Source organism: Strix aluco, chromosome 18 (genome assembly GCF_031877795.1).
Source record: "Strix aluco isolate bStrAlu1 chromosome 18, bStrAlu1.hap1, whole genome shotgun sequence".
In the NCBI taxonomy this organism is placed as follows: Eukaryota; Metazoa; Chordata; class Aves; order Strigiformes; family Strigidae; genus Strix; species Strix aluco.
In genome coordinates, this window is record NC_133948.1 from 9,366,676 (window position 1) to 9,386,251 (window position 19,576).

A 19,576-nucleotide genomic window follows, 5' to 3' on the forward strand; every position below is an offset into this window, starting at 1 on the left:
ACTCCCCTTTTGGGGATGCTTTGTGCACTGAGTCATAAAACGCGCTAGTGATCACTGTGGAGCACAAAAGGCAACTTGCAGATGTGTAAGAGGAGAGATGAGAAATGTCAAGGATGACTGAAGTGTTAGTTGCATTGCAGAGTGTTTGGGATTTCTCAAAGAATGAGAAAGTGTGGGTGTTAGGAGCATGAGACCTAATCCCATGTATTCAATTAAATGAGAGCTGCTTCCAGGAGAGTACTTCCTTTCAAGTTAGTGCTAGTGTCTAAAACTTAAGACTTGGTAAAGGCATGTGTGACTTAGATTTGGGCAGTTCTGCAAGGTTTTGCTTAATGGTTAAATCCTAACGAGCAGGTCCAAATCCTGCATACCTGCTTGCTGAAAGCAATGCTGGGACTGAACCCATTGAAATTAAACTGTATTTTCAGTTTTCTGTGTGGCTGGATCCCAGCTTTCCTGAAACACTTGAAATTTGGTGCCACTCTTTTCATGGCAGTCTGGAGGCCGATTTCTAGATCCAGCTACAGACTCAGGTGGCCCATGAGAAGCCATCAAGGCATTCATAACAGTGCCTTGCATATATGAATGATTAGAAATGGGTATAGGTTGTAACATGATGAAAATTTTGATACTCTTGAGGAAGTATCACACCTTATTTACACTTACACTGACCTTTTTAGAGTTTTCTATAGGCATGAACAACCTCCACAGTAAATGTCAGCTTCTGATTAGAATCTTTTACATGGGTAGTTTTAAGCTCAATTTTTAATTGCATAATATTACCATAAGAAAGCTGCATTGAAATTGAAAACTGTCCTAAACGAAGTGGCTGTTGGGTTAGGGATCTTTTCACTATTTTAACCATCATGAAGTGGTTTCAAAGAAGCTGTCAGAGTTGCTTTGAGGTAGCGTCTGCTGTGACTTTGTTGTGAAATTTCTCCTATGACTTTCTGGTGGTTGGTGAATGTGTGCCATTCCTGTAGGATGGTAAAGGTGAGGCCAGGCTACAGTTGGATGCTGTGTAATGTTCCCCGGTTGTTGTCTCTTGGAAAATGTCTCTCTTTCCTTTATTCATTTCAACTAAAGATCTCATTCACTGCTACATGCTGGGGCCCCTATCTTTTTTCTTTGCCTTTTTTTTTTTTTAACTTGCAAATAGATTTACCTGTGGTTTTTAAAATGTGTGTGTGTTTGGCCAACTAGGACTTCAGAGAGCTACTTCTCTCCAGATCATGTTGTTTATCTCACATTTTGATCCAAATTTAAGTTTTATAGCAAGATCCGTGTTTCCAGGAAACCTATAGTTCTGTGGCCAAACCTGGTTTTGTGTCAGTTCTGCCTGTGATTATCAAATATTCAGTCAGCGCATCAAATAGCAGACATGTTTACATTTAATAGAAATTTTCTTGTTTTTCTAAAAAGCTGCAGAGAATGATTGGCAGAGAGGAAGACAGTACCTCCTCACTCCTTGCCTTCAATGTGGTACGTCCCAGTGCATTCAAATGAGGGATGAGCAGCAGCATCTTCTCTTGCCTCTCACCATCTGTAGTTCCTGCCTGGATATGGTGCTTTGAGCATGGGTGGAAAGTCTCTGTTTGAAGGCATTAAGGTTTCTAGCTTATGCTGAAATCCATGAGAATTAAGTACCCAAATACTGTACCTTGAAAACCTGGGCTGCAAGGCCTGTGTTTTGTTAGAGGAGTTGAAGAAAACCTTCTGTTCATGCTGCTTCCACTCTGGCCTGACATTTATTTGACATTGAAAACATGAAATTCTTTTTCTTGGATGCTTGGGAGATACTTGAATTGCCTGACAGCAGCTCAGTGACTGTAATTGAGACAGATTAGAGGCACTGGGCTGCTGTTGGGTGCATGTGGCAGCTTTCATGAAATGGAGAGAGGAATTGAAACACACTTTTGACTTCGGAAGCTGTAGCAGGAATTAATTAGCAATTTCAGGACACAAACAGGATTGGAGGAAGTGTTTGGGTTGGTGTATAATACATTATTTAATAACATGAGGGAATCTTTCCACATGGCACTTATAAAATCCTTATAAAGGCAAGATTGCAGAACTCTGCTTATAATGAACCAAAGAGACTTCCGTTATCAGTTCCGGTGATTAGGAGTCACTGATCTTTCATTTCTCTAGGCTGAGACTGGACCTGCTAGCTGCTTCTCAGCTTGGATTCTGTATAACCTTTCCCCCAAAAAAAGGTTAGTTGTTTATATCGAAGTATTTTCTTCCTACTGGGAAGTATTTTGAGGTATTTGATGTTTCTGTGAGGGTAGATCCACTGGAGAATAGACAGTCTTATCTGAGGAAGTCAAACTGTGGAGTTCTGCTGCCTTAACTGCATTAAGCAGACAGGCCTCTAACAAGCAGCAGTGTTGATATAAATAACCAAATACTTGTGTGATGGCTTATGACCATTTATGAGATTTTTATATAAAAATGATGAGAAGTGGAAGTATAAGTAGACTTGGTGAAGCATGAGTAACCCAGAAAGAAGTTTTCAAATTGGCTTCCAAGTGTAGTTCGGTGTGCGTGAGCTCTGAAGGATTTAGTTTTTTTCTTGAAATTGTTTTTTCCTTGGCACTGAAAATAAAACTCAGACAGGCTGCGAAGGGGAGAACCTGACAGGTGCCAGCCCGAGTGGAAATACTGTCTGTCGATCCTTGTCTGTGCAGCTCTAAGCGGTGCCCATTGCTGATACATCCAAACGCTTGTCAGGAGCATGTGGGCTTTCAAACCAGAGCAGAAAGTCCCTCAGCAGTGGAACGGTGTTTTGAAGCGCAGTCAGTGGAAACCCCCATAGTCCCATACCTGACAAAACAATCCTGTTTCTGTAAATTCCCAAGTTATTGGAGGATTTGGTTTTGCCTTGCTGGTTAAGATGCAGTGCCAGCATGCCAGTACATAAAGGCAGAGAAGGGCTGGTCCCACAAGGTGCTGTGGGTCCTCCCACACCCTGACTCCCCACAGGCCTGGTGGAGAGAAATAGCATCCATGGAGGTCTGGAGGAGCGTGGCCGCTGCATCCAGGCAAAGCAGTGGCTGCTTGTTGCAGTCACACACACACACACCCCCCACCCCAACACCAGCCAGGCTGCCAGAATTGCTGGCTGCTGCCTTTCCTTAGCTGCCAGCTCTGCAGTACCACCCTGCGGGTGGGTAAGCACAGAGCTCTCCAGTCGTGGCAGCTGGTTCCCACCTGGTGCTGGATCTTACAGCTTTGCCCTATGTAGCACCGTGGCCTCTCTTCCACTCCACAGCCCCTTACAAGCTTTGATTTACTGGCCTACTATGTCCAGTATAAGTCATATAGTGGGGAGGGCACTTAGTGGGACTGTACCCAGCCTCATGATCCAGTGCATTTTATACAATCTCTTTTGGGAAAGAAGATACTTAAGAGGTCTGCAGAGGTAAGAAAGAGTTTTCCATGCTTTTTCCACCTTTCTTGCATAACTTGGTACTTAATGTCTGAGGGTGTGTGGATACTTTAACTACAAGTATTGCCATGTAGGCTTTCTTATTTTGCTATGCAGCTATCTTCTGTAGTATTTCTTCTCCCTTTCTGTGCTTCTCTACTTGCTAGGGTTTTCTGACAATAAGTTTATAAAGCTGTTCAACATCTAAACAGTTCTGAATAATGTCAGAATCTTTTTAATAAAATAAATGTACTTAAGTGGCATCTGGAGCCAAGGACTCTAATGCATGATTCCTTTTGCAGTAAGCTTTTCTCTGCAGACAGGTTTCTACTACTGAGCTGGGAGGAAGCTAAAAGCTCATTAGCTTCCTGGAGTCAAAGCAGCTGATTGGCATCTGGAACTGCAAAGCTGAGTTTTACAGGGGCTTGAGGCCAAAAAATGGCAATTTGGAACACATGATCCTTAGTTAAACACACACAAAAGACCAGAGGAAAGAAAATGGTAGGTCCAGGCAGCCACAAGTTGAAGGAAGGAGTCCCTTAACAGTGCTATTGATTTTCAGTGATGACTCTAGTTCTGAGACATTTTTGTGTTATGAGGCTGTTGGACTTGTTGATAAGATACTAACAGCAACACATTGTATTTTATTATTGGACATAGCTGTGGTGTGATTTTTTTTTTTTTTTTTTTTTTTAAAAATGGGCTTTCCTTCAGGGAATCACTCAGTATCTCTCTTTAATAAACACGTTTGATACAGTAAACTCAAACCTTCTGATGGTTGGGCTAGACAATTAGGCATTTGCACTAGTAATGGCAGTGAAAAGACCCTGTCTCGGATCTCAGGTCTGTTCAGCTGCATCACATGGCAGCTATCGTCAGAAAAGCAGTAGCATGCTTTTCTGAGCTGTATATGGGTTTTGTAAGGAAAATGGTTTTACCTCGTTTTGATTTTTTTTCAGTCTAAGGAAAAGTCCCTGAAAACACACATGTTCTGGCATATATACATGAATGTACAGTTGTAAAAACACACTTGTTTATATAATGTGAAAAGTAATAATTTTCCTCAAGTTCCCAATCCTCATTAGCTTTGCCAGCCGTCTCTCTTTTGTTCCTTTGGGAAAGCTTAGCTAAATGGAAAAGGCTTGCAATGTGCTCCAGAAAGCAGTGAATTCAAGCCCTACCAAGGCAGAGATTAAGCAAGTTCCAGCCTAGAGTTTTCTCCATTTAAAAGCTTTCCCCACTAAGAAGAGCGGTCCATCTTCACACCTGCTTGTATCGAATGAGGCTTTCTGTAGTGTCACCTCATTACTGCATCTTTCCAGAGTTGCACATAGGGAATGATATTTGGCTGTGCTATGGATTTGGATTATTGTGGCATCCTCACATGTTCTTGGCTTGTGTTTGCAGCTCTGAGTTGACACCTGAGGTTACAGTCAGTTGACACCTCCCTGAGCTTCTGCATTTCCTACTGGTGTAAATGGGCCAAATGTTGGAAGCCAGACGAGCCAGACAGGATGGGTAATACTCTTATTTCTAGCGTGGATTGTGCAGTCCTTGGAATTGCTGTCTGTGGCTGAAAAAGAGGGGTGACAAAATTGAGCTGTTTGGTGCCACACACAAGGAGGCACTCGGGACATGTGAGTGGTCACCATGCACTAACATCAGGGTCCTTTCAGAGAGGAGAAAGAAAACAAGTCAGTAATTCTGGACCCTTGCAGAGACAGGAACAGACATGTCAGAAGCACCCATGGTCAACAGTAGTAGCAGCAGCACTGAGATCTAAAAGAATAAGCATGGACATTTGGCCTTGTCCACTGTTGTTCTAATATTCCTGTTAGGCAGCAGACAGCATCTGAAAATTCAGATTTTCTCTCCCAGGGAAACATAACATAGTCGATGCCACTCCTGGTACTGATCTTGTATGCGTGGGCCGACAATTGCTGTCTGTTTAAGAAGTCCCCAATGCAATGGCATCATCACTGTGCCCAGTGTCCTTTTGGTATCAGCTGTTAGAGGCATGTGTCCAACCTGAAAGCTTCAGAAAGAAGCTTCCCTGGAGGCAGCAGGCAAGATTGCCTGCATCTAGGAGCATTTGCATTGCTGCTCTCCTGGCGTATTGATCTGCTGTCAGTGAGATCACCAGCCTGATAGACCTACTCTGTCTTTTGTCCTAAAATACTGTAGTGGTTGAGACAAGAGTAAGGGACAACCCGTAAGACTACCACAGACACAGAATTTCCCCAGGCAAGAGAGTGGAGAGTGTTCACCCCTGGCTTAGAGTTTCAGGTGCGTTTGATCCACCAGGAGTACAGTACCCTTGCAGGGCTGGCAATGTCACACCGTGAAACCCTGCAGAGCTGGCAGGCTTTTGCTGCGAAGTTGTTTCCTATTCACTTGTGTATGTGAGCCAGGATTTTGAACCAAGTCCCATTTTGAGATTTTGCAGTGGTGATGCAGGGCCTGGAGTGTGTTCTGGGAGCTTGCAAATACCATGGTAAACTGGTTATGGGAAAAGGGGAACCTGCACTTCCAAACAGATCCTGTTTGATGTGTGGCTCGCAAAGCAGAGACTCCAATGGGTGTTTTGTGTATGTGAGAGAGGGAGAGAATGTTATTTAATGGTTGATTTTTAGATATAAATTGCATTTCAAAACAGAATTGCTTTTGGAATAACATGATTGTCCTGTTCCCTTTAAAATAAAATGCATTCAGTTATCACTGTGAAGTAAATAAAAATAACTTTGGATCAGAGAACCCGGCAAGAAAGCAAGTGTTAACATTTAATGTACTGTACTTAAAGTCTCCATGGTCAGATGCAAGTCTTCTGGGACTGGGGTAAAGGAAGCTATTTACATGAACCATCCATTTTAATCATTCAGCCAAAGGGCTTGCTGTTAAATTTGGGTCCAAAGCATTGCTGCCTGTAACAATAGTATTTCTCAAAACTAAACAAAAAACACTGCCAAAGGTGACCTACAAATGCTTAACTGTGCTGCAGTTCACCCACATGCCTCCTCCCTTTCTGCGGAGACCTTTAGCAACTCTCCCTTCTCTGCATCAGCCTGGCTGCCAGGTATGTCCTGCCCTTCAGTAACAGGCCTGCCGGGACAGCGCATTCCCCTTTTGAACTAGTAGCTTGGGTAGTGCTCTAGTTATCTGCAGCAGCTTTCAGATCCTTATTAAGTATTGGTCCTCCAGAGCCTTTGCTACTGATTAGTGAACAGAGGAGAGAAGGTTGTTAATGGAACGTCTCCAGTTGCCAAGAGACTTAGCTGCATATGCTTGAAAAAAGCCTTTGTTATTGGGCGGTGTGTCAAACACTGTTGGGAGAAACACAGCTTGCAGGTCCTTTGGAAAGGGGAGATTGTATTCGCTTTAAAATGTCTGTTCACAGAAACCAGAAGTGCTGGGACTCACACAAGGTCAAAATGGGTTGTGTTTAATTGAGCCATCTCTTTGTTGAATTGCATATTCTTTGGATATGAAGTGGAATATAACCAACCTCTTACAAAGCACTCTCTGTAAGAGAAGTTACTTTGATGACAGCTTGTGGAGCTTGGGAAACGTAAAGAATAATAGAAATAGCAAAAGATCGTTTGCTTTCCCAGGCATCCTTATTTCTCCTGCACTGCCGTGCCCTCCCATTTCCTTTCTTTGCTGTCTTCCTGCCTTCCCTGCAGTCAGCCTAGCTCCTTGTGTTGTTTTTTTGCATACCTCACTCTTGGTAGTGCTGGTAACGTTTCTGTTAGAGCCTTTGGGGCGGGGGGCTGCCTGCTTTCCTTTTTGACTAGCATGCCATTGCTTCTTTCATTGTGGGAATACATGGTAATCTGGGAAGAGTTTACGTAATTTTAGAACTTGTGTGTGATTTAGTAGATTAGTTGGAAAGGTCACACACTATGGTGTTCATTTTCTAAATAGAAGAAACTCCTCTTAAACATTCCCTCAAGCCTGATTTGAGTCTCGTGTGTCCCATATTATTCTGGTTGTTCTTTTCAATTCTATTCAAAGGCTGTTCTGTCTGTCTTCAGAGCTCCTGCTCAGTGGTGGATGCTGCATTCATGATTGAATCTCTGCAGTAAGTGTAATACCTGTCCTGATTTACTGTACCTTGAAGTGAAAGCTATAGGGACTATTCAGAACTTTCCAGCTATTATTTCTTCTTCATTCATTGCAGAAGTTTGCTATGCCTCTGTTATATGACACTCAGTATTCTACATGTATCTGCATCGAGCTGCATTCTCGATCGATTATGCCAGGCATTTGGCTCTGTTGGAGCTGGCTGCGTTTTTGCTGCCGTTAAGCCTTTCAATTAGAAGAATCTTGCAAGTTTACGTTGGCATTCAAGCTGCTTTGTGCACCGGGTGCTGAAGCACAGCATACAGATGGAATGGAGCTGATGGGTCGTTTTTTTTAAGGATCTGATTACTGTTTTTATAAAAGTAACCAGCTGCCTCCCCCTGGCCTTCTGTGGGGTTTTTCACATAATCTACTATAAAACCATACTGCGGGGTGAGGCATTCCGGGAAGGAGGGGGTTGAACTGCCACACTGATTTGCTGCTTACATATTCTAAAACATTTCTGCAGCAAATAATTCTGAACTCTGCTTTACAACTGTTTAACTTGCAAACAATGAGCTACACAGGCTGTAATTAAGTTACCAGCCTGTTGTCAGCAGAGGGCAGGAGTCCAAGATCTGTGGAGCTTTTCTTTCTTGCAGAATCAAATTGTTCGGTTTTTTACTGACATGATTCTTTACTACTTTTTTTCCTCTTTTTTTTTTTTTCCTTCTTTTGGCTCATAGCTTCCTAGTTGCTTAGGGAGCTGCTTTCTTATTTTACAAAGTCTGTTAGTATATGACCTTGCAGAGAAGTTGCAGTTTGGGCTCCTCTCGCTCCATCTGCCGGTAGCTGCCACATCTTGTGCTTGGAATTGGCCAGCACAGTGGATGTGGCTCAGGATGAGCAGATCAGCCCTTGAACTTCCCCATTCCTGGTTGGCACACGCTCGGTGCGGTCCTGGAGTGCATCTCTTGGTTCAGTGTCATCTCAGAAGGAGTCCAGGTAGTGCTGCGAGTTCTCTGTGTTGGGAACCAGAGTGGTAAGTGGGAAATTTGCTTCAAAAGTGGTCCGAAACACTAACGTAAACATGCCTATGGACACTGCAAGAATGAGTAGCTGAGTTCATTTTAGTGTTTGAGGGGGGTTTTTTTCCCCTAGGGCTAGGAGTTTTTTTCATTTTTCCTACAGTGTTGCTATCATCCTTCCAGCTTCATATGAAGTTTGCCTCTCTTTTTAAACAGCAACCCAGAGTTTTTTGTATGGATAGAAAATGAAGCAGCACATTTCTGCTACAGCAATAGAACTCTCATCTGACCAGTATCCACATGTATGTAATTTCCCATGCCTGTAGGGGGAGAATAAATCCTGAATGGAATGGGTGGTGAAGGGGAACAGATTTGGCAACCTTGCTCCAAAGAGAGTTGTCCGAATTTGGGATTAAGCTGGCATATCAGAGATAGGCACCTGGTGCAGTATTTTATGTTAGTGCCAGAAAGTAGCTAAGTATAGGCACAGGATCAGCATTGCCAAGATGAAAGCAAATAGGTTTGTGGAGGAGATAATCCAGGAACTGCTGCATCACTCTCAGCACAGGGACTGAGGGTGGAATGGACTGAGACGGCTAATCAGCCCCAGTTAATTCCTCAGGTGTTTTCCATTCAGGATTGAAATTGCTGTCTGTGCTGTCACTGTTCTGCGGGCAAATAAAGGATAATCCACTTGGCACCTCCTGGTAGCATGAACTTCACACAGAACTAATCCATTTACCAATTTTGAGCAACTCTGCTGCAAAGAAGCTCATCTTTCTTTTTTTCAGAAAGATGAGACTACAGCATGTTGGTGAAGATGAGTCTAATGTGGAAGATCTTCCTTTGTATACACATTTGTGCCATTAGCTGGGGGGAATGCTTAGATGCTGTAAAAAGTCTGATGCTCACAAGGACATCGGTGTCTGAGGCATTTTTCCGTTTCTCTAAAAGGCAAAAGCTAATATAGTGAACTTGTTTGCTTTCTGCAATGAATAAAAGCAATAAATGACTTATCCCCGAGCTTTTGTAGGAGGAAACAGTGTAGACTGCAACTCAGCACAAATCCATAACCAATGGAAAAGTCTCATTTATTCCAGGAGAAATTATCTTTTTAAGGGCAGTGCTGAATCTGGGCTATAATTAAAACAGCTTTTTAAAGAAAAAGAAAAACAGTGGATGTTTTTCTCATTTGATGTATTGCCTATCGCTAATGACCCTCTTTTCTCATTTCCATTTAAGAAATGGATATAAGCAATTAGCCGTGTATTGCACAAAAGTAGCATTACCTGAAAAAATAATTAAGATGATCTTGAAATTAAGGAAATCAGTTTTGAAGAGAAGCAGGTGCTTAATGGAGGTGAGACCAGCTGTGCTTCCCAGGAACGTGCTTGAAGCGCTTCATGGAAAAATGTGCGAGGCCTCCATGCAACACTGGAAGGAAATTTTTAATAATTCAGACAAATTGCATCCTATAAATAGCAGAGCTGGATTCATTAGGACAGGAGGCAGATGGAGAAAATATAAAACTTGTTTGTTTCCTTTTAAGGGACTATAATGCTTATGAAAAGTGTCAGCTTGCTGTCAATGAGGGAAAAACCCTCCGGTGCAGCAGTAACTTTCTCGCTATTAGGTTCTCATCTCTGCTAATGAGCAGCCATCCATGAGGGGCATTCATAATACTTTGTTTTAGCAACTCCTGCCTGCCTTTTTCTGGCATCATCGGGCTCAGGCAGCAGTTGAGGGGAGCAGGGGAGACATCAGGGAGGACAGAGTTTCATGTATGGTGCGTAGCACTTGCTAACTCTGTATAAAACAGATGCTGATAAGACAGAGGCTTAAATGTAGTTGGAAAGTGGGGATGTGTGGAGTAAGGTGGGAATCATTCACCAAACTGGCTAAGGGATTGTGCCCCAAAGCAGGAATGTGCTGGTAATCAGTAAAGGAAATGCTGTGCATTATTGAAGAGAGAAGGTGAAGACATTTGTGAGATGCTCTTACATTAGTAAGTAGGAAAAAGGAGAGGCTTTCATGCATGAAGAGAAGTAATGACAGAAAGCGGGTGGGAGGTGCGTGACTGGAATGCAGCTCTGTCCACAGGAGGTAAGCAGAGGTGAGAGGGTTGTTCCATCTTGGTATTTATACACAGTGAGGTGCTGCAAAGAAGGGTGTCCAGTCAAAAAGGAACGTACAGACTGACAGAAAGTGCACTTAAATAACAGGAGAGGGTGAACATGTGGGACTGTTTCCAAGTATGCTAAAATTACAACTAGGCACTTTAAAACAAAGCCGTTGGAGAAGACTGGCTGAACAATTGCATACTATTCAACCACAGGCGAGTCTGAGCTCAAATACAGAAGCAGTAAATGTTCTGTATGAATATTATCTGTTAATGAACCTGCTTTCATGTCTTCTGCTGATCTGATTTACATTTCAGCAAAGCTTCCTTAAAAGATAACAGTCAAAATTCCAGTAAGCTATCCTAAGAGATTTTTCAAGTGTTAGTGTTCAGGAAAGGAATACTGTACGCTTATCAGGCAGCAGTGTTTTTTTTCTTGAGGAGTTCTTAGATTGCCAATTCACCTTCTGAAGTGGCAGAGGAAAAAGGTGATATGAAGGTCATATTGGAGTCAGATAATCACGATCTTATTCAAGGAATGGAGAAAAGCTATACAACTGTTCATGCTTCATGTATTAAGTAACTACAGTTTTTCTCAGCATTCAATATAGAGGGCAGTGATCCCAATGCAAGGAGAGGACATTAGAGAAGAGGAAAGTAAGTGGTATGGATTCACAGGATGCCTTTGGGGATTGCCATCTGTTGTGGCTTGCACATATCTGTAGGGTGTCATGTAGCAAGCAAGTGGTGGCATTAAAACCAGTCACAGACATGGAGCAGGTTAACTATCCAGTCGTTTGAGAAGAATGCAAGTGTGCTGGGATGCCTGTGAGAAGCTGAGCAGGGAAAGTATGAGCCAGCACATGGGAGCTTATGGATCCCCATGCATAGATCGGGTTTTTTGGTATGGAGCAAAGAAACACTTGGCTGATGAAGTGTGTTTTCTTGCTTTCAATGGGATAAATAAGCCCCATATATCCAGGGGGTTAGCATGTTTATGGGTAGTGTTATACAAGGTTTAAAGTATTCAGTTCTGAGATCTTGACTCACAGCAATAACTGGTATGAAAAATATGAAGAAACAGTTAGATTTGAAATGTAAGGCTTTAATTTCAGAAAGCCTTTAGCAACGGAGAATTTTTGAAAGAAAAAAATTAGTAGGATATCCTATCCAGGATAGGATAGCATTGTTAAGTTTTCTTGCTTCTAGGTTTGATCTGAGATGTCTGAAATATGATAATCTGTGATATGTGCTGAAAAATATGTATATGAGAGATGGGTGATTTTGAGGAGAAGGTACTGAAGAGAGGAAGTAATTTGTGTTTTTAGGTTTCCTGTCTTGCTAGTGGAAAACTTGCTTTGAAATATGCTACATTTCTAGGACAGCATCTTGATATGTGAAAAACATTCTTTTCATGTGTACAAATAATAAAAAAAATTATTCTGCTCAAAACAAGCTTCAGATTTCCTCTTTGCCCAAGCTCATTTGCACCTTTATGCTTTCTTTTATGTCATGTTTTTCCAGAAATCCTTTCGTAGGTAGTGCCTGCTGAACTTACTGCAAATACCCCAAGAGCCACCAATCCAGAAATATCTTGTAGCTACAGTGACTGCAGATGAGTCTGTGTTGACCCTAGGTGGCTTGTGCCTTCCTACCAAAACACTTCAGAGGATTTAGTTTTTTGTTCACATAATCTGAACAGCAGCCTGACCTTTGAGGTTGTGTTTGTCTGGCAAGTCCTTTAACTGGATGCTTGCATGCTCTTCCCTAATCAGAGGAGTGTGTCGTGCCACACTTAGTGAAGAAAGATAGATAAAAATTGCTTCAAAATATGCTACAACTTGAAATGATGGACTTCTTGCCTAAGACCCCCTTTTTAATGTGGGTAGATGGATAAATCCTAATTCTATGGATGAGCAAGTCAAGACATGGATGCTACTGTCAGTTAGCATCACAGAAGGAGATGAGATCCATGGTAGAGCTGGGAATAGTTCTCCTTCCTGTCATGTTTAAACTGCGAAGCTGATACAGTGACTCTGGGGATATTTAGTTAACGTATGTGTCTGTCACAGTCTCCCAATGTGGTATGATGCCAGTGTATTTCTTTACCTAGTATTAGAACTGGAGTCAGCATTTCTCCCTTCCCACTGGGGATCTTAGTCACTTTGATGTCTTGCATCTTTCTTTTGTGACCTAGGTGTGAGAAGGGGGTGGCTGATGTGGTTGTGTGGCTTGCTCTTTTTGGCCCTGTTGGTGTCTGTAAAGATACTGAGATAGATCTGAATGAAAACAGGAGTGCAAGGTGAATTTGCAACCCAGTCTAGAGATGCAAAGTAAGAATTGTTGCAGACAAAAATTGTGTATTGTCACCTTGTTATTACATGCATATAATCAGCCTGCTAGGCAGTATATAACATCGCACAGATTTCAGAAAGAATTGTCAACCTGAAGACAAGCAAAGGGACCTTCAGCCCAGGTGAATGTCCTGTGCATGAGTTCCCGTGTGCACCATTTTCAACAACTGTGGATAAAATGTCCTGGACGTGGCAGAAGCCCTTCTTCCTGTGGTGTAGCTTTTTCTTGGCTGTTCTCTTACACAATGAAATAAAGGTGCGTTATGTGTTTATTCATACATTGTCTTCTCTGCTTCTCTCGCTCCTTTTTCCTCTTCCCTCACCTGCAGGCTTTGAATTACTGTACCAGCCAGATGTGGTCCGACTGTACCTCTCCATCCTCACCGAAAGTCAGAACTTCAACACTCTGGAAGCTGCGGCAGGGGCTTTGCAGAATCTCAGTGCTGGCAACTGGACGGTGAGTGCAGTCTTCTCTTTAGTCTCTTTTGTTTTCTTTGTGTAAGTAAAGAACAAAGCTATGTGCCATTATAAGTGTGCTGTTACTTCGTGCATTTACATCTCCTTTAAAAATGAATGATGTGGGGATTACAAAGAAATTATTTCCATCTTATTTGCCCACTTAAGATGTTTTGCATCTTCTGGACAGATGGTGTTTATGTAGTGGAAGTGTCGCTGAGCTTATGACGATTTAACCATGAGCAGGTTTTACTACTTAAACTACTTAACCATTGCTTTGTCCATTCAGAAAAGCCTGTTGTTAGATGATTAAGTGTCCTGAATACTTAATTGATTGGATCCTCAGATTTCTTAGGAAACGGCACTCCAAAGTGTCCTCTGATATCCCCTCTGAAGCATCCCCAGCACTAATCAGGCAGTTCTCTCAAAGGTATGCCTGATCACTTCCAGAACCATGTGGCAAAGTGGGACTGATCAGCAGCCTGAGGATCAGCAGGGTGGTAGTTCATAGCTGTCTTGAATACAGTTTATTTTAAAATCAATCATGAAACAGAATAAAAGCATTAAATTGGAGGTAGGAGAAGATAACAGATGCCTTGGATGCTTTACTGTTCCCTCCCAATGACCGCTTTTTTCCTAATCCAGAGGAATGTGTTTTCACACTGAGTGTGTACAGAACAGAAACTGGCAGATGATGCTCCTTCCTTCTATTTCTGTCCTCTTTCCCCAGCAGCTTGCTAAGCAATAGGATGAACTTCTACATCCTTTCTTCCTTGGTGCTTGATGAACTTGAATGATGGGTTAGGTTATAGATGCATCAGCACACACAGCCTAACTAGTCTTTGCAGGGAAAAAAATAAGTTACAGCACTGAAAGAAGTTCCGGGGCAAGGAAAGGGCAGGTATATGAACTCACAATACCTTTGTGTTGTTTCTTTTCCCTTGTGTGTTCTGATCAGTGGTCCACGTACATCCGTGCAACAGTGCGGAAGGAGAGAGGCTTACCAGTGCTCGTGGAGCTGCTCCAGTCCGACTCCGACAAGGTTGTGAGGGCTGTGTCAATTGCCCTGAGAAACCTTTCCATGGATCGTCGCAATAAAGATCTTATAGGTATCTTCTGAACTTTTCTAACCAGACTGGGATCTTTGATATCCTTGGGAGACCTCACATTTTCTGTCACTTGTGCTGAGGATTCGTTTTGTATGCGGTTTCCATCCATGCTATCTAAGATTACTCTGTAGCCATCAAGTGGAGGGCTGTCATTTCCAGCCCATTCAAACAAGCCACAGGCTGAGGGAAATCACTAACTCAGGAGAAAAAACAAATGTAGATTTTTTTTTTTTTTTTAGGGGAGGGGAACATGTGTAGGTGTGCAGAGGATTGGGTGGGTTAAGAGGTTTCTTGTCTCTTCCTTAGCCCTGGCTGACATGACACTTGTGCTCCTAGTCACACATGGTGGTTACAGAGACATTGCTCCTTAGGCCTACTGTTTAGATTAGAGTGGGGGTCTTGCCCTTAGCATGCAGAGCTAACTTAGGGAAGCAGAGTGGGTTCTAAAGTTGTCCCTTTTTTCTTGCTGCCTCTTCCCCTTGTCATACTTTTGTGTGGTAGGTAGAAGCTGGACACCAAACAACTTACTCTTCTTCAAGTTAGTTCTTCAGCAGTGCTCACTAGCTCCTATCCAAGGGGGTAAATAAGCATTCACCTGCCCATAAGCAGGAATCTTGAAAGATTCAGCTGTGAGTTGAGTTTTCCTCTAGATGCTTCTGTATTTACCTGATGTATTTGATTTAAAATATAACCTCGTCAGGCCAGGAAATATTGGTCACATGTTTAGGGCCATCATGGAAGTAGATAGTAACAAATTGTAAGATTCTGCCTTAATATATCAGGTTCTTTTTTAATAGTTCAGAGGTGTAGCTAGGCAAATGGCACAGACAGACATCTGGGAGTGATAAACCCTGGACTCCTTGTTTTTTCTCTAGTACTATACATTGAGAAGGCTAACGGCACCCAGGAGGAAATACTCTTACCTTTGTTGGGGGAAGGTTAATAAATGCATGGCTGCACACCTTGCCCCAGAAGGCCTATTACAAGGCTAAGTTGAGTAAGCCATGTGCGTGTATTAGCATGAATATGTGGCATTAGCAACAGCTACTGGATGCTTTTTGCCTCAGGCATTGCAAAGTATGATAGACGCTGGCTGTAAAATTCTCAATAAGACTGCTTTTTTTCTTTCCCCTCAATACCTTTAGCATTCATGATGAAGGACTTTGTCTTGGGTATCAACTCTCAATCACCTTGAAATAATGAATGATAAATACACTGTTAAGTTACAGTCTTGGGGTTCAAAACACGTGCAGTATGAAGTTTTTCGACGTGGCAAACACCCTTGAGTTTTATCATTCAGGATGGGAAGCTGAAATTATTATTAGGGCTGACTAATGGTATCTCTTCCCCTTACCTAGGTAGTTATGCCATGGGTGAGCTGGTAAGAAATTTGCCCAGCAGGCAGCAGAGATCTGCAAAGAACCTGGAAGAGGATACAGTGGTTGCAGTGTTGAATACTATCCATGAAATCATTACTGACAGCTCAGAAAATGCAAGGTCTCTGATCCAGACACAGGGCATTCAGAAGCTGGTAGCTATCAGCAAGTCAAGGTAAGTGACAGTTGAAAGCAAAATGCATAAGAACTCACTGCAAACATGAAAATGTCACTACAAACAGCAGCTTTTGCTCTGTGAAAGTATTCAAGCATCCTAACCTTTCAGAGCCTTTAATTTCAGAACAGTTAATATATATATGCAGTAAAAACAGTCAGCACCTTTAAGAGGTTTACTTGATTAAAAAAACCCAAAAGTTAATTGAGTAGTCACTTCAGTCATGTTAAGACATGCTCTCCCCTTACCAGATACATCTTAGCACCGTGTATGCATTTAGCAGACATCATTTGCAGCGAAACCATGATCTTTATTTTTAGCGTGGGAGGCTTTTTTCCTGTGGCAGTGTTCCATTCCTGGAGTGCCAGTGATGAAATCTGTTTCTTTTAAGTAAAATGGTTAATGATGTGCAGTAATCCTTCTGGCTGAAGGGCTGGTGGTAGTGGTAATTTGAAGGGACAGATTTTCACTCTGCAGTTCTGTTGAAAACTGCGTTCTGACTGCTTCAGAGAAAAGTTTGTTTCATGTAGTTTAGCCAGTTAGACATGAGCTTCTTTATAGGTGTGTTTTCAGCAAACTTTTGGGAGAGTAGCTGAAGACTTTGGGTTGCATTGTTATGAAATGAGTCAACCAAGAATCTAGCCCTGTATTATTTTATAGAGAGTGCTTGTGTACTGACTTAGTAAGGAATGGATAAAACTTCATTTTTTTTATAGCTTATTTTTTGCTGCCCCAAGTTGCTTTGTAAGGTATTCTAAACCATGAAGTAACTTCACTGAATTGTGAGGAATTGTAAGTTGGGGTGGAGGGTTGAAAAGTGGCTTAGAACCTGGTTTGGGGGTTTTTTTCCAAATAAATCCAGGCAGGATGGAATCCATATGTCTTTTGTTAATGACAACTGTGAGACAAAAGAGTTACCCTGGCCTCAGTGCTTGACCAGCAAGCAATACATATGAAAACCCAGAAATTTGCACAATTTACAACTTTTTGTTTGGATTTTTTTTTTTCCAGCAAATACCCATAGATATGAAGAAGTCACTGAATGATATCACATATGCTATAGCTTATATGTTCAAAGAGTAGCTGTGTGGAGTACTAGGTATCTCCTGGATATTTTTTTGGTGCAAAGAAGTCAACATATGAATAGTCTTATATTGCTTGATACTTAAGCTCTAATTTTATCTTGCAAATCAGCCAGTCTCCCAGAGAAACAAAAGCAGCATCTCACGTGCTTCAGATGATCTGGAGCTATAAAGAACTACGAAATGCCCTGCAGAAGGATGGGTGGAACAAATCACACTTCCAGGTAAAGATGCTGAATCTTAGATTTAGTTAGTAGTTATGGAAATGCCTGAATGGAAGATGTCCTAACTTATACTACAGTCCGATAGATTGTGGGCTTTGGTTCTGTTCTTCTAGGTGTTAGAACAATGTATTGTAGTCTGTTCAGTCACAGCATCATGCATGTACTCGCTGGGTATGTTTTTCAGTGGTCTGTGAAATGTAACTCTTCAGGTTTTGGAAGTATGCCACCTTGTATAGGCCAAATGCCCGTGCTTTACTGGAGGAAGAATTAGCATGTCTTTCCTCAGTTGTCTCTTACTTGAAACGTTCCATCTAGCAGTGTAGGGCAGACACCTGTTCCTGATATGCAGCCTCCTCATCTTTCCTGGTGAAAAGGTTGTGCTCCTTTTACAGACCAACAATGCTGCCATTTAGATAACAGGAAAAATATTCCATCAACAAATCTGTATGAAAATGAAAAATACTCCAGTGCCATATTATCAACGCAAGGGGGGCTTAGCAGCATTCCCTAATCTCTCTCCATACTGTTGGTTTGTTTATTTTTCTTGTTCAGTTTCTCTGAGTAGCAATCTCATATTTATGTGATTTTTGTCTCGTAGTCTGTTTCTGCAACTCCAAAGGGTTCCAAAGGTACTGCTGGCAGGTCTGGCTACGATGACAGCACTTTGCCTCTGGTGGATAAAAGTCAAGGTCAGTTCTGCTCTTTATCACTTCTGTTGTGCTTTGCTTGCTTGTTTTCTGGATTTGGTGCATCTGTGTTGTAGAAGTGATAGGGCCAGGAGTGAGGGGGTAAAAATATGTTACCTATGTGGGTGGTACTTTTTACCCCACAATTCCTATTAGCTGGATATGGATAGTATTCCCTCCTTTGCGAAATGTTGTTTTCTCAACTTGTATGCAACATAATCAGTTAAATCTTCCTGAGAAAATTTGGAATAGACATGAATTGGAACTTTGAAAGAGGAGAACAGCCCTGTTTGTTATATATTAATAAATCTAGCCTTGAGCCAGGCAGTGGGCTTGGCCTTACCCCTACTCAGTACTGGAGTCTTTTCCTTTCTGAATAAATGTGCCTGTTTGGTAGTGCTTCTTCCTCTACTGTGCAGATTTTTTCATTGGAGATGGTTTATCCAAACACTAGCTAAACCTGTCTGTGCTTGTTTATCAGGCCTGACACAGCCATGCCAGCACTGGTGCAGCTCCAGCTTTAGTTTCGTTATGATTGCTTTGTCTCTAAATCTGGTTCTAATTTCTAACACTCAGATGTCAAAATTTCTTTTCAGAAATCTTTAGTCTCCTATGGCAGAGTTTGCCATGTTGCACTTTACCTGGTTTAACTGCAGATTACTGCAGAAAAGGCAGCCCCACACTGCCTTGCCTGTTTCCACCTTCCCTGTCTTTGATCAAATCTGACAAATTACGCAGAGGATGACTCGGGTCAGTTTGCTGATCTGACAATAAACTTCTTGTTTTCTTTGTTGGTTAGCTTTCTGTTGGCTCAGTAAGCTGCTAGATTGTGTGCCATGTGAAGCTGCACCCTCACTTATTTTCTTTCTTTCCTATTCTGGAGAGACCAGAGAGAAGCGCGTTAATAGCGGTAGGTAGTCCAAAGCAGAACTGCGGTTTGTTATCGCTTGGAGAGAGAGTTCTATATTACAGTGCCAAAGCAGGAAATATAATGTGTGCTCTCGAGAGCTTAAACTCCCCTTTATGAGTGGATAACAGTTGAATAGTTTGGGGTTTTTTTTACAGTAGTCTCTGTGTTCAGTACTTTACGGACCTCTCTGGTCCTGTGACTAGTTTAAAACTACCAGGTGATGACAAAAGCAAATGTGACTCAAGTTGTTTCAATATTTCTGTTTTATAGATAATGAGAAATCTGGGAGTCGTGATATGATACCTATGGATGAACTTGGCCCAGGTAAATTCAGTCATAGATCAAACCCTCTGTCTGTTTCAATAGAGCACACTGTCACTCACGGGAAAGTTCAACTATTTCTCTAGGTGATACTCTTTCAGATGGAGAAAGCTGACATTTAAAAATAGAGTATTACCTTACAAAAGATTGGTTGTCATCTTTTTTTTTCTTTTTTTTTTTTTTTCTTTTAAATACATGCAGAATGTACATACCAGTTTCTCCACTACTTTAAGCATATAATGGAGAT

General features: G+C 41.9%; 1 protein-coding gene across 15 annotated transcripts in view; it reads left to right on the forward strand.

The window, feature by feature from the left end:
- Positions 1-19,576, forward strand: part of ARVCF (ARVCF delta catenin family member) — a 291,235-nt gene that overhangs the window by 257,653 nt on the left and 14,006 nt on the right. For all 15 annotated transcript variants that reach the window (XM_074844402.1, XM_074844399.1, XM_074844400.1 and 12 more), the window contains 6 exons: positions 13,320-13,447; positions 14,405-14,555; positions 15,914-16,106; positions 17,301-17,412; positions 18,011-18,101; positions 19,279-19,332. In XM_074844402.1, coding sequence (XP_074700503.1) covers positions 13,320-13,447; positions 14,405-14,555; positions 15,914-16,106; positions 17,301-17,412; positions 18,011-18,101; positions 19,279-19,332 — 729 coding nt within the window. The remainder of the gene's footprint in view (positions 1-13,319; positions 13,448-14,404; positions 14,556-15,913; positions 16,107-17,300; positions 17,413-18,010; positions 18,102-19,278; positions 19,333-19,576) is intronic.